The following is a 15,956-nucleotide window of genomic DNA, read 5'->3' as shown; positions in this document are numbered from 1 at the left end:
ACTACGCTATATTATGTACAATGAAATAACAAAGTTTGGAATTCCAAAGTCTATTTTCATCTTTTAACACAAATATTAATATGTAAAAATGAACTATTTTATGCATAAATTTTTTTAAAACCGACAACTTTTTAAAAAATGTCTCTTGTAAATCTTAAAATTGTGGTCAATATGATTAATATATGTATATGTATATTCTTTTATGTAGTATTATGTGTAGGATATGAAGTACATATTAATATAATTCTAGTTGTAGTTACTTTCATTATTGAATAAATAACATATTCTATATTGAATTATAATTAATATGTTTAATGTTTTCAAAATTAGCTTTTTTTGTTAATACTGAATATGAAATATTAGGTGTAAGTATGCTTGTTTTAATAAGACAATTAAAGAAACATAAAATAACAACGAAAAATAATTTTAGTTACATAAAATTTCATTGTAATATTTATTTATTAAAATAATATTTATTTTGACTCGTTTTATATAGTGCAACAATATGTGCATGTGAAATTTTATCATGATATATATATAAATCATAAGCAATATATAAAATAACAATCATGTATCATATCATATAATAAAAAAAAAATAGTGTTGAAAAAGCAGAATATTAATATAATAAGAAATAATAACAAATAAGTATAAAATTTATCTCCCTATTTAAAAATTGATCACAGAAAAGGTAAAAAACTGAATTCTGAAAGGATTTATTCCTTTAAAGGTATCTATTAATCTGTGTGTTTAAAGTTCTCAAGTACAAAACAATGTAAAATGTTTTGTTATAAAATTTTCTAAAAATTTTATGCTTTTATATCATTTTTATTTGAAAGAATGAATTAATTTGGAATTATGTTAAAATTATATTCCTTCAAATGTTATTAAGTCGATTTAAATAAGTATTTTACAGAATTACGAATTTATGATGTGATGAGAATAGGAAGTGAAATTCCTTTCAAAATTCGAATCACTGTTATTTTTTCAGGAGATAAGTTTGATAAAACAAACTATATTTCAGTTCGTATCAGTTTACTGTATTTCAATGCTGAGTACGGCGTATTATCAGTTAAATGCAAATAAATGCGCGCACATCGAAGCAGTAACGGCGAGAAAAAGGTTATCAATTCTGACATCCAAGCCGCTCTACGATCAATGTGTCTAAAAATTTTCATAGTATACGAGCGGAACCAGCCGATAGCATTTCTTCTCTTTGCTTTCGTTAACTTACATAAATATTAAAAATATAATTATCTAAAACAAATATACCTGTTTTAGAAAATATAAAATAAAAATTTAAATAAACCGAATAATGTTAGTTATCCAAATTAATTTTTGACAGAATTACTTAAATGAAGTTTAACTCAATGAATTAAATGGAAACAAGTAAATCAAACTTTAATAAACAAATAGTAACGATTAGAAAAACCAAAGAATATATATATATATGTATATAAAATTACTAATAGTAGTATAAAAGTGATGTAATATTGTTCAAGTAAAAAATTATTACTACAGTTAAAAAACAGAGTAATGAAATATAACGTAGAATAGTTAAATAATTCGAAAAATAAATAAATAGTCGAGGAACGATTGATTTTTCGCAGTCTAATTTGTTCTTACACTAACAATATATAATGAGTAAACTATGCTATGCAATATAATGCGTAATAAATACACTAATGATGTATAATACGTATTAATAATCCGATAAAAGACATTATGATATCTTTTATATTGATATAGTAGAGAAACGTGGAATGATGTGCTTTTTTACATTCGTAGTGATTAGAGAAAATAAGATTAATGAGAATTTTATTATTTTAGAACTTTATTTTCTCATTGTATCCTTATAAGTCAGCAATTTATAAATATAATCGATGCTAAATTGTCTTAATAATTTCCGATTAAATTAGAAATCGATCACATTTATAAATTATTGAATTATCGTATATATTTTTTATTTATGATTAATTTTAAATCTAACGTAACTTAATGAAGAATTAGTTTATAAATACTATCTATCCTTCGTTTTAGTTCTTCCACATCTCTCTTATATATTATCATAAAACTACATTTCACTTCCTCGAAACTTAACATTGAAAGTAAATTTGTTTGACCAGAAAGGAAAGAAAGAAAAACTAATGCTTTCGGCCGATTGATCCGTAATTTAATAAAAGAGCGAGTGTAACGCAGACTTGAGCGCCAGTCGATTGGAATTTTATTCGAAAATTTACGAACAACTTTTAAGTTAATTAGCAATGAAAATTCTTCAAAGAAACCGAAGTTTTTTTCCAAACAGTTTCGTCTACAAAGAGTGCTAGGCAAAAACAATGTTTTATACAATCGAAATAAATAGTATAATGTCATTTTTAATTTAAATAAACATTTAGATTAAAATAATATCTAGCACTATTTACGGACATAACTGGTAATTCAATTACAAACAAAATGTTCGTTAATCATTCGAATAAAAGTTTTCCGACGTTCAAACGAAAGGAGGCGCGTGTAACTTTGGATAGAAAGAGGTGTGCGGCTAAGGGAGCTGGCCCGTGTTTTCAAGATGAAAAGACGAAAAAAGATCATTTAATCCTCTTTTTCGGCTTTCTCAACATCTTGTTTCTCTTCAGCCTCTGTATCTCCCTCAAATTTCGGTCCTGGCGCTTCTTCTCCTTCAAGTACGATCTCTTCTGGATCAGGTGCACGTGGAAGGAAATCTTTGTCAGGATACATAGATTCAAAGATGCTCTTCGCCTTGACAAAATTTAAAAATTTATGATAATGTATACCATTTTTATCATTTGAGATCAGTTAAAAGCACAATTACGCTAAAACGAAATTATAATTTGAGAGAAAATTAACCTGATTAACTGCGAAATCGAAATCAAGCTCTAAATCTGGTCCTGAACACAGATGAAGGTTACTTGGCGTGGACTCTTCTAATTTAATATCACTTGCAGGTAGGTTTAAGTACAATGACCATAAAACTTGAGGCTTTGGACTCTCTGTAGACTCTTCTCTATTATCTTGATCACCTTCCTGCATACAAAAAATTTGGTTTTTATTTTGAATCAACATGAATATAGCAGTGATAAAAATTTCGAAATATTTTATAAAAGAGGAAGATAAATATATTTTCAAAACTCTATTTATCTTTAATAAATTAATTCAAAATTTGTAATATCTAAGAAATAAGAAACTCTAGAATATATATTGCTAAAATATCTTCCAATTTCTTTTATAATCAATTTGTTTTAGTGGTACCAGGACATCTGTAAACTAAATTAACAAAATATAAAATAATCATGTGATCAATAATATAATTTTCCTATAGTTCATAAAAATTGAAAAATATACTTATTAAGTTATAAATATAAATATTTACCTGTACCATAAATATATAGCTAATACAGGAAAAACATACCTGAATATGTCTTTTATCTGGAGAAACAGTCTGTGTATGGCTATGGATAGATGAACGAATGGCTAATGGATCAAGTGGCTCAGCTCTTAAAAATTTATTGACAACGTAGGCCAAGTCTTCCTTTGCATTTGTTGTTCGCTTACATGTCATGTGAACCATAACTATTTTGGAATAAATTAAAAAATTTCCAAAAAATTTCGATTTTCATATTATATAAAATTTTCATAAATGTAATAGTTCTACATACACAATCCTTGAGGGCAAGCATTTGTAGATGGTCCCAATTCAATCAGTGTAACAGGTTCCTGATCAGGTTGTTCCGGAGGATAATATAAAAGTGTCAAATTTTCCTTCTCACCTTGCATAATTGACCTACAATAAATATTTGAAAAGATAATTTTATCAGCAAATACTACTTAAAAAAATTGAAAAATAAATTAGAAAAGGTTAGAAACAGAAATTTGTGTATATTATAATTAATATAAGTAGGGCTTTCTGTTACTAATATAAACTTGTTATTGTTTATAAAATTATATAATTTATTATTTGAAAAATCTAGTACTTTATATCTTGTCAAGCTCAATTATACTAATTTCATATAGTTAGTTTTTTTTAGATAATTTTGGACCGCAACTTCTTTTTATTACAATTATAATCTAATATAATTGTTTATTCTTGCTTTTCCTAACTATTACCTGTCCGTAATGAAAATTCCACGTGATATCCGTTGCTCTCCTTCAAAAGCTACAACTTCTGGTGGCAGATGACCTTGACCAAGAACTAAATGTTCCAAACTTATTCTTTGTTTGCCACTAATGATAGCTTTGCATTTATTTTTGTTTATTACTACACCATCAAGCTGCCTTTTTAAACAGTAAACTCCTCCAAATACTGCACATAATCTGTAAATAATAGTAATGATTTTTTAAATTATTTATGATATTTACATATTAAATAGTATAATAACAGATAATTATATATACATTATTGTATATATATGTATGAAATTGTACCTGCAAAAGCACTGAGGTAGCTCTCCACTACCGTACATAGGCCAAAGGAAGGGTGTATTTCCATATCGTCCAAGACTATTCAAAAAATGTTTCGTGCGATTCACACCATCTCTACAAGAAGTTTTTTCAGTAGCCATAGCAATTGCTTGAACAACATAATGCTGCACGATTGGTGTTAAATTTTTCGTGTTTAAATATTCTAAGAAGGTTTTATCACGGAATCCTGTTAATAGATATTATTTAATAAAATAATAATAGCAAATAAAACTAATAAATTATAATATTGAATTAATTCTGTTGCATATACATGTATGCATGTTATGTATATTATATAATTTACATATAAACAATACCATTTTATGAACGATTTCTCCTAATGTAAAAAAAATAGCAAAATACAATGCTCATACACTTTTTATATTTATTTATTATTAGTAATGAAATCTAAACTGACTCAATAAATTTTTTCTTCATTATGTATCAAAAAAGGTTACTTTCATTACATAGACCATTATATTGTATTTGATAATTAATTTCTAATATATTATATGCATATATTAAAAACATTATGAACTCCTAATTATTGTGTTTTGAGAAGCAAGTAATTATTAAATAAAAGATCTACAAATCTTATATTGCCCAGAATATTTTAAAGATGTGTTCTTAGTAACAAAATATTATTCTTACATATTACAAAATTATATCAAAAATCATATCATATCAAAATTATATTATATTATATCATATTACAAAATTAAATTGAAATGAAAAAAAGTACAAGTAATTACCATCAAATTCTGGGCTATCTGCGCCTTGCTCCATGCATGAAGTGAGCAGTTGCATTAACATTCTTTTCTCAACAACACTAACAGTTTTATTTGCAAACACGTCAGCTCTTGAGCAAGGTACTTGTGTCAATTTCCCATCCATGAATGTAGCTACTCTGGACACTGCACGAAATTCCGCATAACGAGCAATGTTACTGGAGATTAAGAGCTCAACTAGTTCACCTCGTGCAAATAATAACTGTTTTAGATAGATAAAATGTCAATCAATTAATTGTAATTTCTGACATAATATATTTTATATAAACAGAAGGAATTACAATATTGATATTGCTACAATAATTATTTTAAAAAAGATATTCATTCCATAATTAATGGGTAAATAAGAAATATTTAGATAAATAGAATTAAATATTTAAATATTGATATGGTACTACCTAAATGAATGAAATAACATTTTCATAATTCAGATTTTATCAATATTATATACCTTTTCTTTTTTAAAAGTTATTTTAAAATCATAATAGATAATCAAATGCATTTTAAAAATAAGAAAAACAGATAAAAAGTATAACTATGTCTTAACCAATTTTTAATACTTAATAAACATTTTGAATTTTAGCAGAAATAGATACATAGAATAGTAGAAAATAGTTAATTTTTTGATAACTGAAATCTATTAAGATGAGAAACAATAATAAATATATTCCATAAGATGATAGTTAATTGAGATTTTTCAATAAATAATATTATATTTGACAAACAAAATTTAATTCTGAAATATATTTATATATTATTTATATATTATACACAATTCTTAAATAAATATATTAAGAAAAAACTGCTTCTTATACTTAATGTTCTATAAATATAATGAGTCTTAAAAACGGTGCCGCGTTTACACTTCCACCTATTGAACAGGATCTTGTTCATAGATATATTTATTTAGACAAAAATGAGAAAAACCAAAAGAACGAAAAATATAATCTGCCTTTATAGTTATTTATCTTGTATTTAATGTAATGATAATATTCTTTATCTTCATACCTTTGGCGCCAAGTCAATATTAAACTTTCTGTATTCTTTTCTTATACGATCTATACTCCATTGTTTAACATTCTCTTTTTTTTCAACTTTATCATCATCAGCTTTTTCATCATCACTTCCACTAACATCTCCAGTACTATCAGTCTGAGTATCTTTTGAAGAAACTACTGGCAGATCGGCTTCACTATAACAAAAATATAATTAAAAAGAAGAACAGGACACAAATATGTGTACATTCATGAAAGGAAACTTACTTTGAAATATACCATGTTTCCTCAATATTTTCAACAGTTGAATATTCATTGCTAGTTTTTAGAAATTTTTCTTCAGGTTCCAAATCTGCTTCAGATAGATCCTTGGTGGTGTTTTTGGGAACTTTTAGGTCTTCTATCCATTTCTGTAGCCCATCAAAGTTAAATGTTGCCCATAGACCGCCATAATATTCATCGCTACAAGTAAATGACAATTATTTAGTTATGTTTGTTGTCACTAATATGAAAATATTACAATGTTCACTATATACATTTTTTTTTTAATTTGAAAGAATTGTTACATTAAGACATTGCAAATAAGCCTGTATTGTTTACAGGTGCTTAGTTTCATAGTAAAAAGGCTAATAATTAATTATATATGTGTGTGTATATTTTATATATTTTTTTATAAAGAATCATCCCCTTCAATAATGAGCCATCCTTTATAAAACTATATATATCACCATCGAAAGCAGGGAGGAAAGGGGGACGATTTCTTTCTTTATAAAAAAAATAAATAATATATAAAATAAATTAAACGAAAATCAAATTTATTAAATACATATGCATACATTAACTACAATCTAGTTTTGTATTTTATTGTACAGTATTCCTTTTGATTTCGTATTTGTGAACATTACCTTGAAAACTAAAAGAAAAGATTTTCTTAAATATGGTTAAAAAATGTTGAAAAAGAACAAAATCCACTGCAGACATTATACATTAATGTGGTTCTTAGAGTAGAATTTCGTATGTACGATACATGAAGAACACTTTGAATCACATGATACACACACGCATACATACATGCATACCACAGATTTTTGTATTAATAAATATACTTTTAATCCAAATCCAGTTTTAATTCCAAATTTTAATGAAGTTGGATACATATACCATAATAAATTTTTGAAGTCATCTTTCTTAGGATCAAAGACTTCTTCGTGAAAATCTTATACATTCAACTATTTTATATATTTCTTTATTTTCTTTTTGGTTGTGATATCGTTAGAAAACTGTTTTAGATAAACATAATTTTGAATCATCACAGAAATTTTGGATTATAGGCATATGTACCTATATATGTATATACAGGATGTATAAAAAGTAAAAAGATCTAAGTCTTAGACTCTCAGGCTTTAAAAAATTATACTGAAGGGAGATAAATCTGAAAATATATTATTTAATGAAACATAAAAGACATTGTACTGCAGCAATAAATGATCGTTAATAAAAATAGATCACAGCAAGATTCAAAATTTTATTTGAAAATAATTAAATATTTGATTTGTTGGAATAATAAAGACATATTTAAACCATATTTGTATTAAAATATAAATATAATAAATATAAATATAAAACAAAAAAACAAAAAAAAATATAATATACAAAATATTTCAAAGAATTGAGTAATCTTTTTATTACTTACAAGTATAAGTTTTTAGTAAAAAAATTATAAAACAAAAATCGAAACTTCTCATAAAAAAATTAGAAGTATAGACTTCTTGGTGATGTTGAACAAAGAGAATAATGTACTGCATTTTCAAAAATAAAAATTTACTTAAAAGACTAAAATTTAGAATTTTAAATTTTCAGAATAAATTCTGTAATGAACTAAAAAATTCTTTTTATGACACTCAGAAAATATTTTGCATGAATAGGTTGTACTCTGAAGTATTATATCTATTTGCATTATTTTCCATCTATAAAAATACAGCACTTCTTTGGTAACTATGATTTTAAATAGAATAGAAAGTTTTTGATTTTATATAACTTAGTTAAGTAGAAAAGATGCATTAATACATATGCTACAATGTAATACACAACTATTTATATCTATCTAAAATATATAGATAAAAAAGACAACTATTTAATTGGTTAAATAATTTAGAATGTCTCCTTTATATATTAAGGTACAAAAGATATATTTAAAAGATATATAACAATAAAGGATTTTCACAAATAAGGGATCATTATACAGAATATAAACTTATACAACCATATTATTATTATGCAATTATATATAATAATGCATTATTATACAAATTGTATTATAGAATTTAGGAAGATATATACATGAATATGTATAATCTTGAAAATCCAAAGATCCAGATGTTTAATTATATTACTTAAAAAATTTTTTAATGTTAAAATGTTAAAGTTATTATTATAAAAACCGCATATATTAATTCATTAAATGCTTAAATATTTCTTGTTCATTTGAACATAATTACTACTGTGTGAAAAAAAATTCCATTTCATTACATAAATTTTCATTCAATAGGGAATTAAATGTTTAATAAAAAGATACAATTGTTTATAAATTATCATATTTTTATTTTATATCTAGATTTGATAAATGTAAAAGTAATGAAGTTATAAGTGTAAAAATAATTATTTAAATATAATTTTTGAAACGAATATTTCTAATATATATAAGAAATTTCTAATTAAATACTGAATAAATATATTTATTTAATTAAAATCGTGCACCTTATATAAGTATATAAAAATACATAAATATTTCCTAGTTAATAATACAATATGGAACATGAAAAGAAATAGAGAACATGTAAAATAGAAAAAAAACATAAGAAAATATAAGCGAACAAGGAAGAGAAATATAAAAAAGAAAAAAGGGAGCAAGCAAAAAGCAAGAAGTAAGAAGTAAGAAGCGAGGAAGCAAAAAAGAGTAAGATCGAATGAGAAAGAGAAGAAGAGAAAAATCCGACATACCTGTCTAGGTGAAGGACCTTTTTACCGATTCTACTTGCAGCTGCTGCGACAATAGACTCCGTCATACCTATAAATTTGATAAGTCATTATAGACATTAAAAAAAAAGCAGCAAAATAAATAAGACGTATATTGCAAAAATCAATACCCGTCCCTACGACGACGACATCATATTCATTTGGCAGATAGTCCTCCATGGCTTCCAGCTGTAAATTGCAATAGAATATAGGATTGTGAACACAAATTAGTTTTGCTATTCAGTAAGAGAATGACTAAGAAATCAATTCATTTCTAATGAATCCCTCTCAATTACGTTGAGTGAAGGGCCACTCCCGTCGTTTCGCTTTCGCTTCGAACTTTCACTGTTTCACGACAGTCTCGAAACTCCAGTTTGACAGAACAAGACGCTGCAGACTAACCGAACTGTAACTGAACTGACCGCTGATTCGTCGGGATTTATCCTCGAAAGACAACACAACTAGATACTGCATCCACTTAGTGATATTCTGCGCCAAGAAATATATAGATAAAGATATTCAACGTTAACTTCGATTGTGCCCCGACATTACCGCCATTATTAAATGATGTGGCCTCTTACAGAACTAACGATATAAAATTAATATTTTCTCTGTTAATATATACAAAATATTAAACACAAATAGAACAAATTAGTAGAATTAATTTTATATGGATGAAATATCTGTAAAAGAACGTGAATATTAATAAATTAAGAAATTTTTACAGTTTCTACAGAATATAATTACATATTACATGAGATTAATAGCAATAAAAAATATTCTACAATTTTGTCAAGAAAATTATGCTATTAATATTATACATACAAATATATAGTTTTAAACATTATCTTGTTATTTACTTATTCAAGATATAAACAGAAATCATTGTACATTAGAATTTGTTACACGTTTTTTATATTGAATTTATTTTAACTAGATTTGCAAAGTTAAAGTTCTTTAAAACTTATTTACAATTATAATTACATTGATATGATGTATGATTGTCTAGAGTGTTGAACAATTTATATAATTTATTACATTTCTATAAAATTCATTTAAATAAAAATTGCGCTTAGATTATTCACAAAAATATTTTTATAACATTTAATAATATACAAATGCTTCACACTAAAGTAATAAGGGAAGTCCTTACTTTGCGATGTTTGTAAATTTTATTTCTCCTCAATTCATTTGCATTTGCAAAATAAACTTGAAAAAAATAATATAAGAATACATACATTTATATAGAGATTATATTGAATTAAAACAATCTCTTTTTATATTCTTACAATTTTATCTGTAAACATAATAAAGAAAATTAAAAAAAAAAGATTTTACATACTGTTTTTATAACATGGTTTAATAAATTATATGTATAAAGAATTAAAACCCAAAGAAAATATTAAATAACAATAAAAAATATTTGTTTTCTTGAAATACATCTGTTGTATATCCTTATGTAATATGTAATAGTGTTAATATTATATACAAGGTAATAAAAAATAAGCTCACTAAGAGCTTAATTTTATCTAAATTTTTTTAAAACTGTTAAAACAGTATTATAGAGAATCACCCTGGCATCTCTACCCCATAAATAATCAATATGATTGAATTTTGAATATTCAATCTCTTTTGTCTCTATAACATTTGGTAATCTATCAGTAAGCCTCTTTACATCTGCAGGATCATTGAGAAAATCATTTTTACTATAAAATATTACAATTGGTGTTTTTACTTTTTCAAGATCATATATTGGTGGTTGTGTTGACCCATAAGTTTTCAGATTTTCTGTTGCTCCATAATCAAACTTGCGAAATGATCCTGTTAAAAAAAATAATAGTATTCAATAATAATGTGGTGGTGTAATTAATTAATATAATCAAAGTAAATGGAAGCACTAAATATTATTAAATTAATTATTAAATAATTACCTGATAGTATATTTTGACTATAATGAATAATTTGTTTCGCAGAAGCACCAGCTGGGAAATGTCCGAGAATTAATGGTAGCATAGACTTGTCTAGTTGATCACTACCGAATCCAGCAATTAGTGAAAACCAGCATACACAGAAACCATTAGTGAGACCAACTGGAGCATTTCGAATTATTGTACCCAAGGCTTGAGCTTGTAACCTATTGCGGGGGAACCACTGATGTAGATTGCAATACGAGGATCCCCACTGAAACATACTTGCTATAGAAATGTCAATCATAAATAGCAGATCTATTGACCAGAGGTGGATCTACGTGTATAAGTACATGAATATATCAGTATAATACCAGTGCTGTTACATTAAGAAATTTTTAACATATGCATTCTTAATACCAAATTCGTTTTTAATAAGAATCAAATCTTTTAATATAAATTATGCATATACAAATAATATCAATTCTTGAATCATTTATTATATCTGTTATTTAATGAATTTATGACAACTGCTAAACATAACTATCATTTATTAAAACTAATTTAATTCTTTTGTCTCTACGAATACTTGAATATTATTCAAATTATAATTTATAGGAAGAAAACAGCATATCTTATTATTTAAAATAAGAAAAAAGAAGTACTCAAAAATGAACTCTCAAAATAAAATATTAACAATTATTCCTTTTTGGCTCGTATCATGATTTTCAATACATTTTGTATATTGTACTTTCTGTAAAAATTCTTTTTGAGATTTGGTACATAACACTTGTAATTTAACCACCTCTGGCTACAATAACGAATTATTTCATAGATACTAAAAAACATACCTCCATTAATCCATAAAAATGGACAACACACTTAAGTAAAGGGCTTCTATGATTTGCGAGAAATGCTATTGGTGCTAAACTGATCATGCCTTTAATTTTTCGATTGTATTCAGATTTTTCACTGGCCATTACATAAAATGCAGTTGTGCCTTGACTATAACCCACATAATAAAGTTCTGCATATCCAGTATGCTCCAAAATATAGTCTATTGTTGCTGGTAAATCGTAATACCCAATTTCATGCCAGCTAAAAGAATAGTGAAATTATTTATTACATAATTAATTTTTCATATATACAATGATGCCTGCTTAGTGTTTGCAGATTTGGAACTTTATCATAAATACCATCCAGAAAGGTAGAATTACAGAAATTAGCTTGTTTTTCTCGTCCAATTCATTTGACTCACATTGTGTGTGAAGTAGATTGATCAGTAGTCAAATGACTCATCACTGATCCAAGATCTAGTTTTAACTATATTTTACTACATAACACAATTCACTCTATGAAACCAATAACATAAATAGTGAATAAAATGTATCACTAACTAAGATACAAATGCAAATACTAAGCAAGCATGATCCTGTTGATTAATCTATTTTATACTTATTTTTACCTAAAATTATTATTTATTCTATTCTATTTAATAATTTTTTACATAAAATTACCTAAAATCCCAAAATTCTTTATCTTTAGTTGTATATTTTTTATGTTTCCTAGAATATGCATTGCCTCTTGCATTTACTAACCAGACATCATAATTATTGTCACATAAAAGATATGCTAAAGCCTTTTCTGGACCCAATAATACCCAATCAGCTGAACTTGATAGAAGTCCATGATGAATGAGAACTGGTATTGGTTCTTTTGCCTTGACTCCATGGCTTCCGTACTAAATATCAGACATTTATTTGTAATGTTGACATAAATCTTATGTTATCATAATTTAATATAGTTTGAATAATTTTTAACTCTTTCACTACAGCATGGCTGAAAAATTAAAAAAGATATTTATATCAAATATTATACTTAAATGGTATTATATTACATAAGACTAACACAAAGTAATATAAATTGATGAATACTGAAATAACATTGATATTTATCAGACAGTACAGTATTTTCACATACATTTGCTTAAATAAAATTTTAAACACAAGAAATCTATCACATAATGACTTTCAGTAGGGAAAGAGTTAAATTTTTAATCTCTGAATGGATTAATTTCTTTATGATAATTAATAACTTTGTGATAACTTTTATATTTGTAACTTACCTCTATTGTATTTTTATTACTTAAATTTTGCTCATTACTCCCACTTACATTGCAATCAGAATTTTGATGAGATTTTGGTAAAACTCTATGCACATCTAGACAATATCCATCTTCTGTCCAAATATGATGTGTTTCTGATTTATAACCATGGACAGTAATTAGTTCTGGCTGAAAAACACTTTTTTTATTGTTATTTTGTTATTTTTAATCATGTATAACCGTTGTATAATAATCATATAATAATAACGTAATATGTGATGATAAAATATTAAGTTATGTTAATATTAAATAATAACTGATATGAAAACAAAAGTAATATAAGTATTTCTTTCTGATATAATGAAAATATTATTATAATTATTGCTTCAAAAAGATATCATACATTTCATATACAAAATAAATACGCAAAATATTATACTGAATTAATAATAATTCAGTGACACTTTAAAAACTTGTATGTACTAATACGTACTAATATGTTGTAATATGTTATTTGCTATGTGTCATATTCGAAAACATTGAATGATGCACGAATGATGCAATAAATACTAATACTAATACTAAAACTAAAGCTAAAATTAATACTAATACTAATATCATTATTCATATTCATAACAATCATAACTAAGAAGAAAAAGTTATATAAAAAAGGGAAAATGAACTTACTGTTGTCATATGAACCTCATCCTGATTGGCTGCTGCGCCCATTATATGAACAGCTGATAAAAGAGACTGGATTTCTTAACAGAGAAATTACGTACCTAACTTTCACCAAGAATTACTCCTTTTTCTCCTTATTATTTTTCTCTATTTACGACTTTATTTTTCCCAAGCACTGATTAAACGAGAAATTCAAGTTTTGTGAGATTTTGAACACGGTCTTGTATAAACGTCGAAAGATCGAGAAATATCGAAATGATTTGCGCGGTTTAAGTTTTCGAGATATAGCTATAACAAACTTGCACTAACATCAACACGTTCACCATGAACCACCGTGTTATACTGTCGTTCTATGCCGTAGATTACAGATGCATGTGTCATTGTCGATTACATACATTGAACTAACAGCAGGAACGACTTATACGCATGCGTACCAATTTGATAAAATTTTATCATATTGTCAAATCTTAAGAAAAATTAGAGTTAATGTTTTTTTAAAGATGATAAAGATATCATTATTACGTAGGAAAGCTTCGTATTGTTTCTTTAACTTGACTAATTTTTTTATTGTTACTAATAAAACTATCTCATGAACAAGGTCGAATATTTAATGCATTAATTCAGGAAGGAAATTTCCTCTCTGCTATATTATCTTTTTAAACAAAATTGTAATTAGGATTCTTCAATTTATTGACTAACAACATGATAATCAATGTTAAAGTTATGTAATTATACTGACCTTTAAAATCATAAAGTCATAATAGTACAGTTACTTGTTTACTGAAAACATTATTTCAACATCTAATAAGATCGTTATTAATAGTATTTATAGGATAATATAATCTATAATCACAATACATAAACTGAACTATAAGTTCAGAACAGAATTATTTTTATGAGGTACAAGTGGCTATAAAGAATATTTACACACCATTTTATTCATTATAGTATTTACACACTTATTAATTGGAACCAAGTATGTTAGATTTTGTATCATTCAATAATTTTTCCATAGGACTGCAAAAATTTGATACAATGAAAATAAATTGCAGAACTTGATAAAAAGATGCTTCATTGGAAAAAGCAAGAATATTTTTTGTAGCTGTTGTATATAGTTAGCTACGTATCTTTTGATTAATTTTGTACTTAATTTAATAGATTAAGGTTTGTTTTGAGACATTACAAATTTTTAACTGATCTATATGTTTTAAAAAATATTAATTTTGAATTTTAAAAACTTCCTGTTCGAATATTACTTTTGTTTCACGAGTTATATTGAACTTAATACAGATAGGTACGTTCACAAAACAATTAATAACAGTGTCGGGTTTGTAAGTGAAGTAGAGGTTTAGATTAGGTTAAGATAAAGTTAAGGTTTTTAGGTTAAATTTGGAAGGATTTTGAAACTTAAAAACTGGTATTTTTGGATTCTACTCTTTAATTACTAGAAGCTGAGTATCAGAAAATATAGATATCAGTCAAAAATTTTTCGTGGTCTAGAATACAGTTCAATTCAAAATGAAAATACATACATTATTTCGATATATTTGCGAACAATACTTTGAGTATTGAATTTAACATTGAGTATTAATAATATATCATTGATACAATCAGATATTAAAAGGCATATTAAATTTTAAGACTTAAATATTTTTCCTCTCTCTCCCTTTCTCTCTCTCTCTCTCTTCCTCTTCCAAAAAATGAATTATTTAGAAAGTTTATTATTCGTATATAACATACTCTCGTCTGCTCTCATATATATGATTCGATATTGAAATACATTCTTATTTACATCTTTTCCGAAAAAATGTGTATAATAAAGTAAAAGTGTATAAACAACTGTTTGCGTATAACATTACTTACGCAATGTATATGTTTCTTAATTAAATGTTACGTAGATTAGTCCTTGATTAGTTCATTTACTCATTTCTTGAGTAATATTACATTTGCAGCCAATACATAGAAAAAAATCGACAGATAACCGATTTGA

General features: G+C 25.6%; 2 protein-coding genes across 5 annotated transcripts; both read right to left on the bottom strand.

Annotated features, from left to right (window-relative positions):
- Positions 1–1,043: 1,043 nt before the first annotated feature.
- Rep (Rab escort protein) lies at positions 1,044–9,727 on the bottom strand. Its single transcript, XM_069130934.1, has 12 exons — positions 9,571–9,727; positions 9,406–9,463; positions 9,260–9,326; positions 6,527–6,721; positions 6,273–6,456; positions 5,229–5,466; positions 4,441–4,663; positions 4,123–4,329; positions 3,675–3,799; positions 3,428–3,588; positions 2,866–3,042; positions 1,044–2,757 (listed from the first exon to the last, which is right to left on the bottom strand). Exons 2-12 carry the CDS (start codon positions 9,452–9,454, stop codon positions 2,590–2,592), a joined length of 1,794 nt encoding a protein of 597 aa, XP_068987035.1. The 5' UTR covers positions 9,455–9,463; positions 9,571–9,727; the 3' UTR covers positions 1,044–2,589.
- A 445-nt stretch (positions 9,728–10,172) lies between these two features.
- Positions 10,173–15,951, bottom strand: LOC138188819 (lipase 3). 4 transcript variants are annotated; one of them, XM_069130937.1, is made up of 7 exons: positions 15,830–15,951; positions 13,973–14,432; positions 13,307–13,474; positions 12,699–12,922; positions 12,033–12,279; positions 11,206–11,455; positions 10,173–11,095 (listed from the first exon to the last, which is right to left on the bottom strand). In XM_069130937.1, exons 2-7 carry the CDS (start codon positions 14,012–14,014, stop codon positions 10,800–10,802), a joined length of 1,227 nt encoding a protein of 408 aa, XP_068987038.1. In that variant the 5' UTR covers positions 14,015–14,432; positions 15,830–15,951; the 3' UTR covers positions 10,173–10,799. The 4 variants fall into 4 exon arrangements, with proteins under 4 accessions (XP_068987038.1, XP_068987039.1, XP_068987041.1 ...); XM_069130938.1 differs by lacking the exon at positions 15,830–15,951 and adding an exon at positions 14,706–14,960; XM_069130940.1 differs by lacking the exon at positions 15,830–15,951 and having other exon boundaries at positions 12,780–12,922; positions 13,973–14,964.
- Between the last annotated feature and the right edge of the window lie 5 nt (positions 15,952–15,956).

This window comes from Bombus flavifrons, chromosome 17 (genome assembly GCF_040668555.2).
Source record: "Bombus flavifrons isolate JBK064 chromosome 17, iyBomFlav1_principal, whole genome shotgun sequence".
Lineage (NCBI taxonomy): Eukaryota > Metazoa > Arthropoda > Insecta > Hymenoptera > Apidae > Bombus > Bombus flavifrons.
Note: the sequence above shows the minus strand (reverse complement) of the source record. Positions and strands in the feature narration are given on the sequence as shown.

Bases quoted from the DNA above. Each gene is read 5' to 3' on its own strand.
- Rep (XM_069130934.1), bottom strand. From the start codon at position 9,454: ATGGAGGACTATCTGCCAAATGAATATGATGTCGTCGTCGTAGGGACG. The intron at 6,722-9,259 runs GTATGTCGGATT...ATTTACTTGTAG, and splicing joins AAGGTCCTTCACCTAGACAG to CGATGAATATTATGGCGGTC. The intron at 4,664-5,228 runs GTAATTACTTGT...ATCTATTAACAG, and splicing joins AGATAGCCCAGAATTTGATG to GATTCCGTGATAAAACCTTC.
- LOC138188819 (XM_069130937.1), bottom strand. From the start codon at position 14,014: ATGGGCGCAGCAGCCAATCAGGATGAGGTTCATATGACAACA. The intron at 12,923-13,306 runs GTAAGTTACAAA...TCTGATATTTAG, and splicing joins GTAATAAAAATACAATAGAG to TACGGAAGCCATGGAGTCAA. The intron at 11,456-12,032 runs GTATGTTTTTTA...AGTATGTTTCAG, and splicing joins ATTTTTATGGATTAATGGAG to TGGGGATCCTCGTATTGCAA.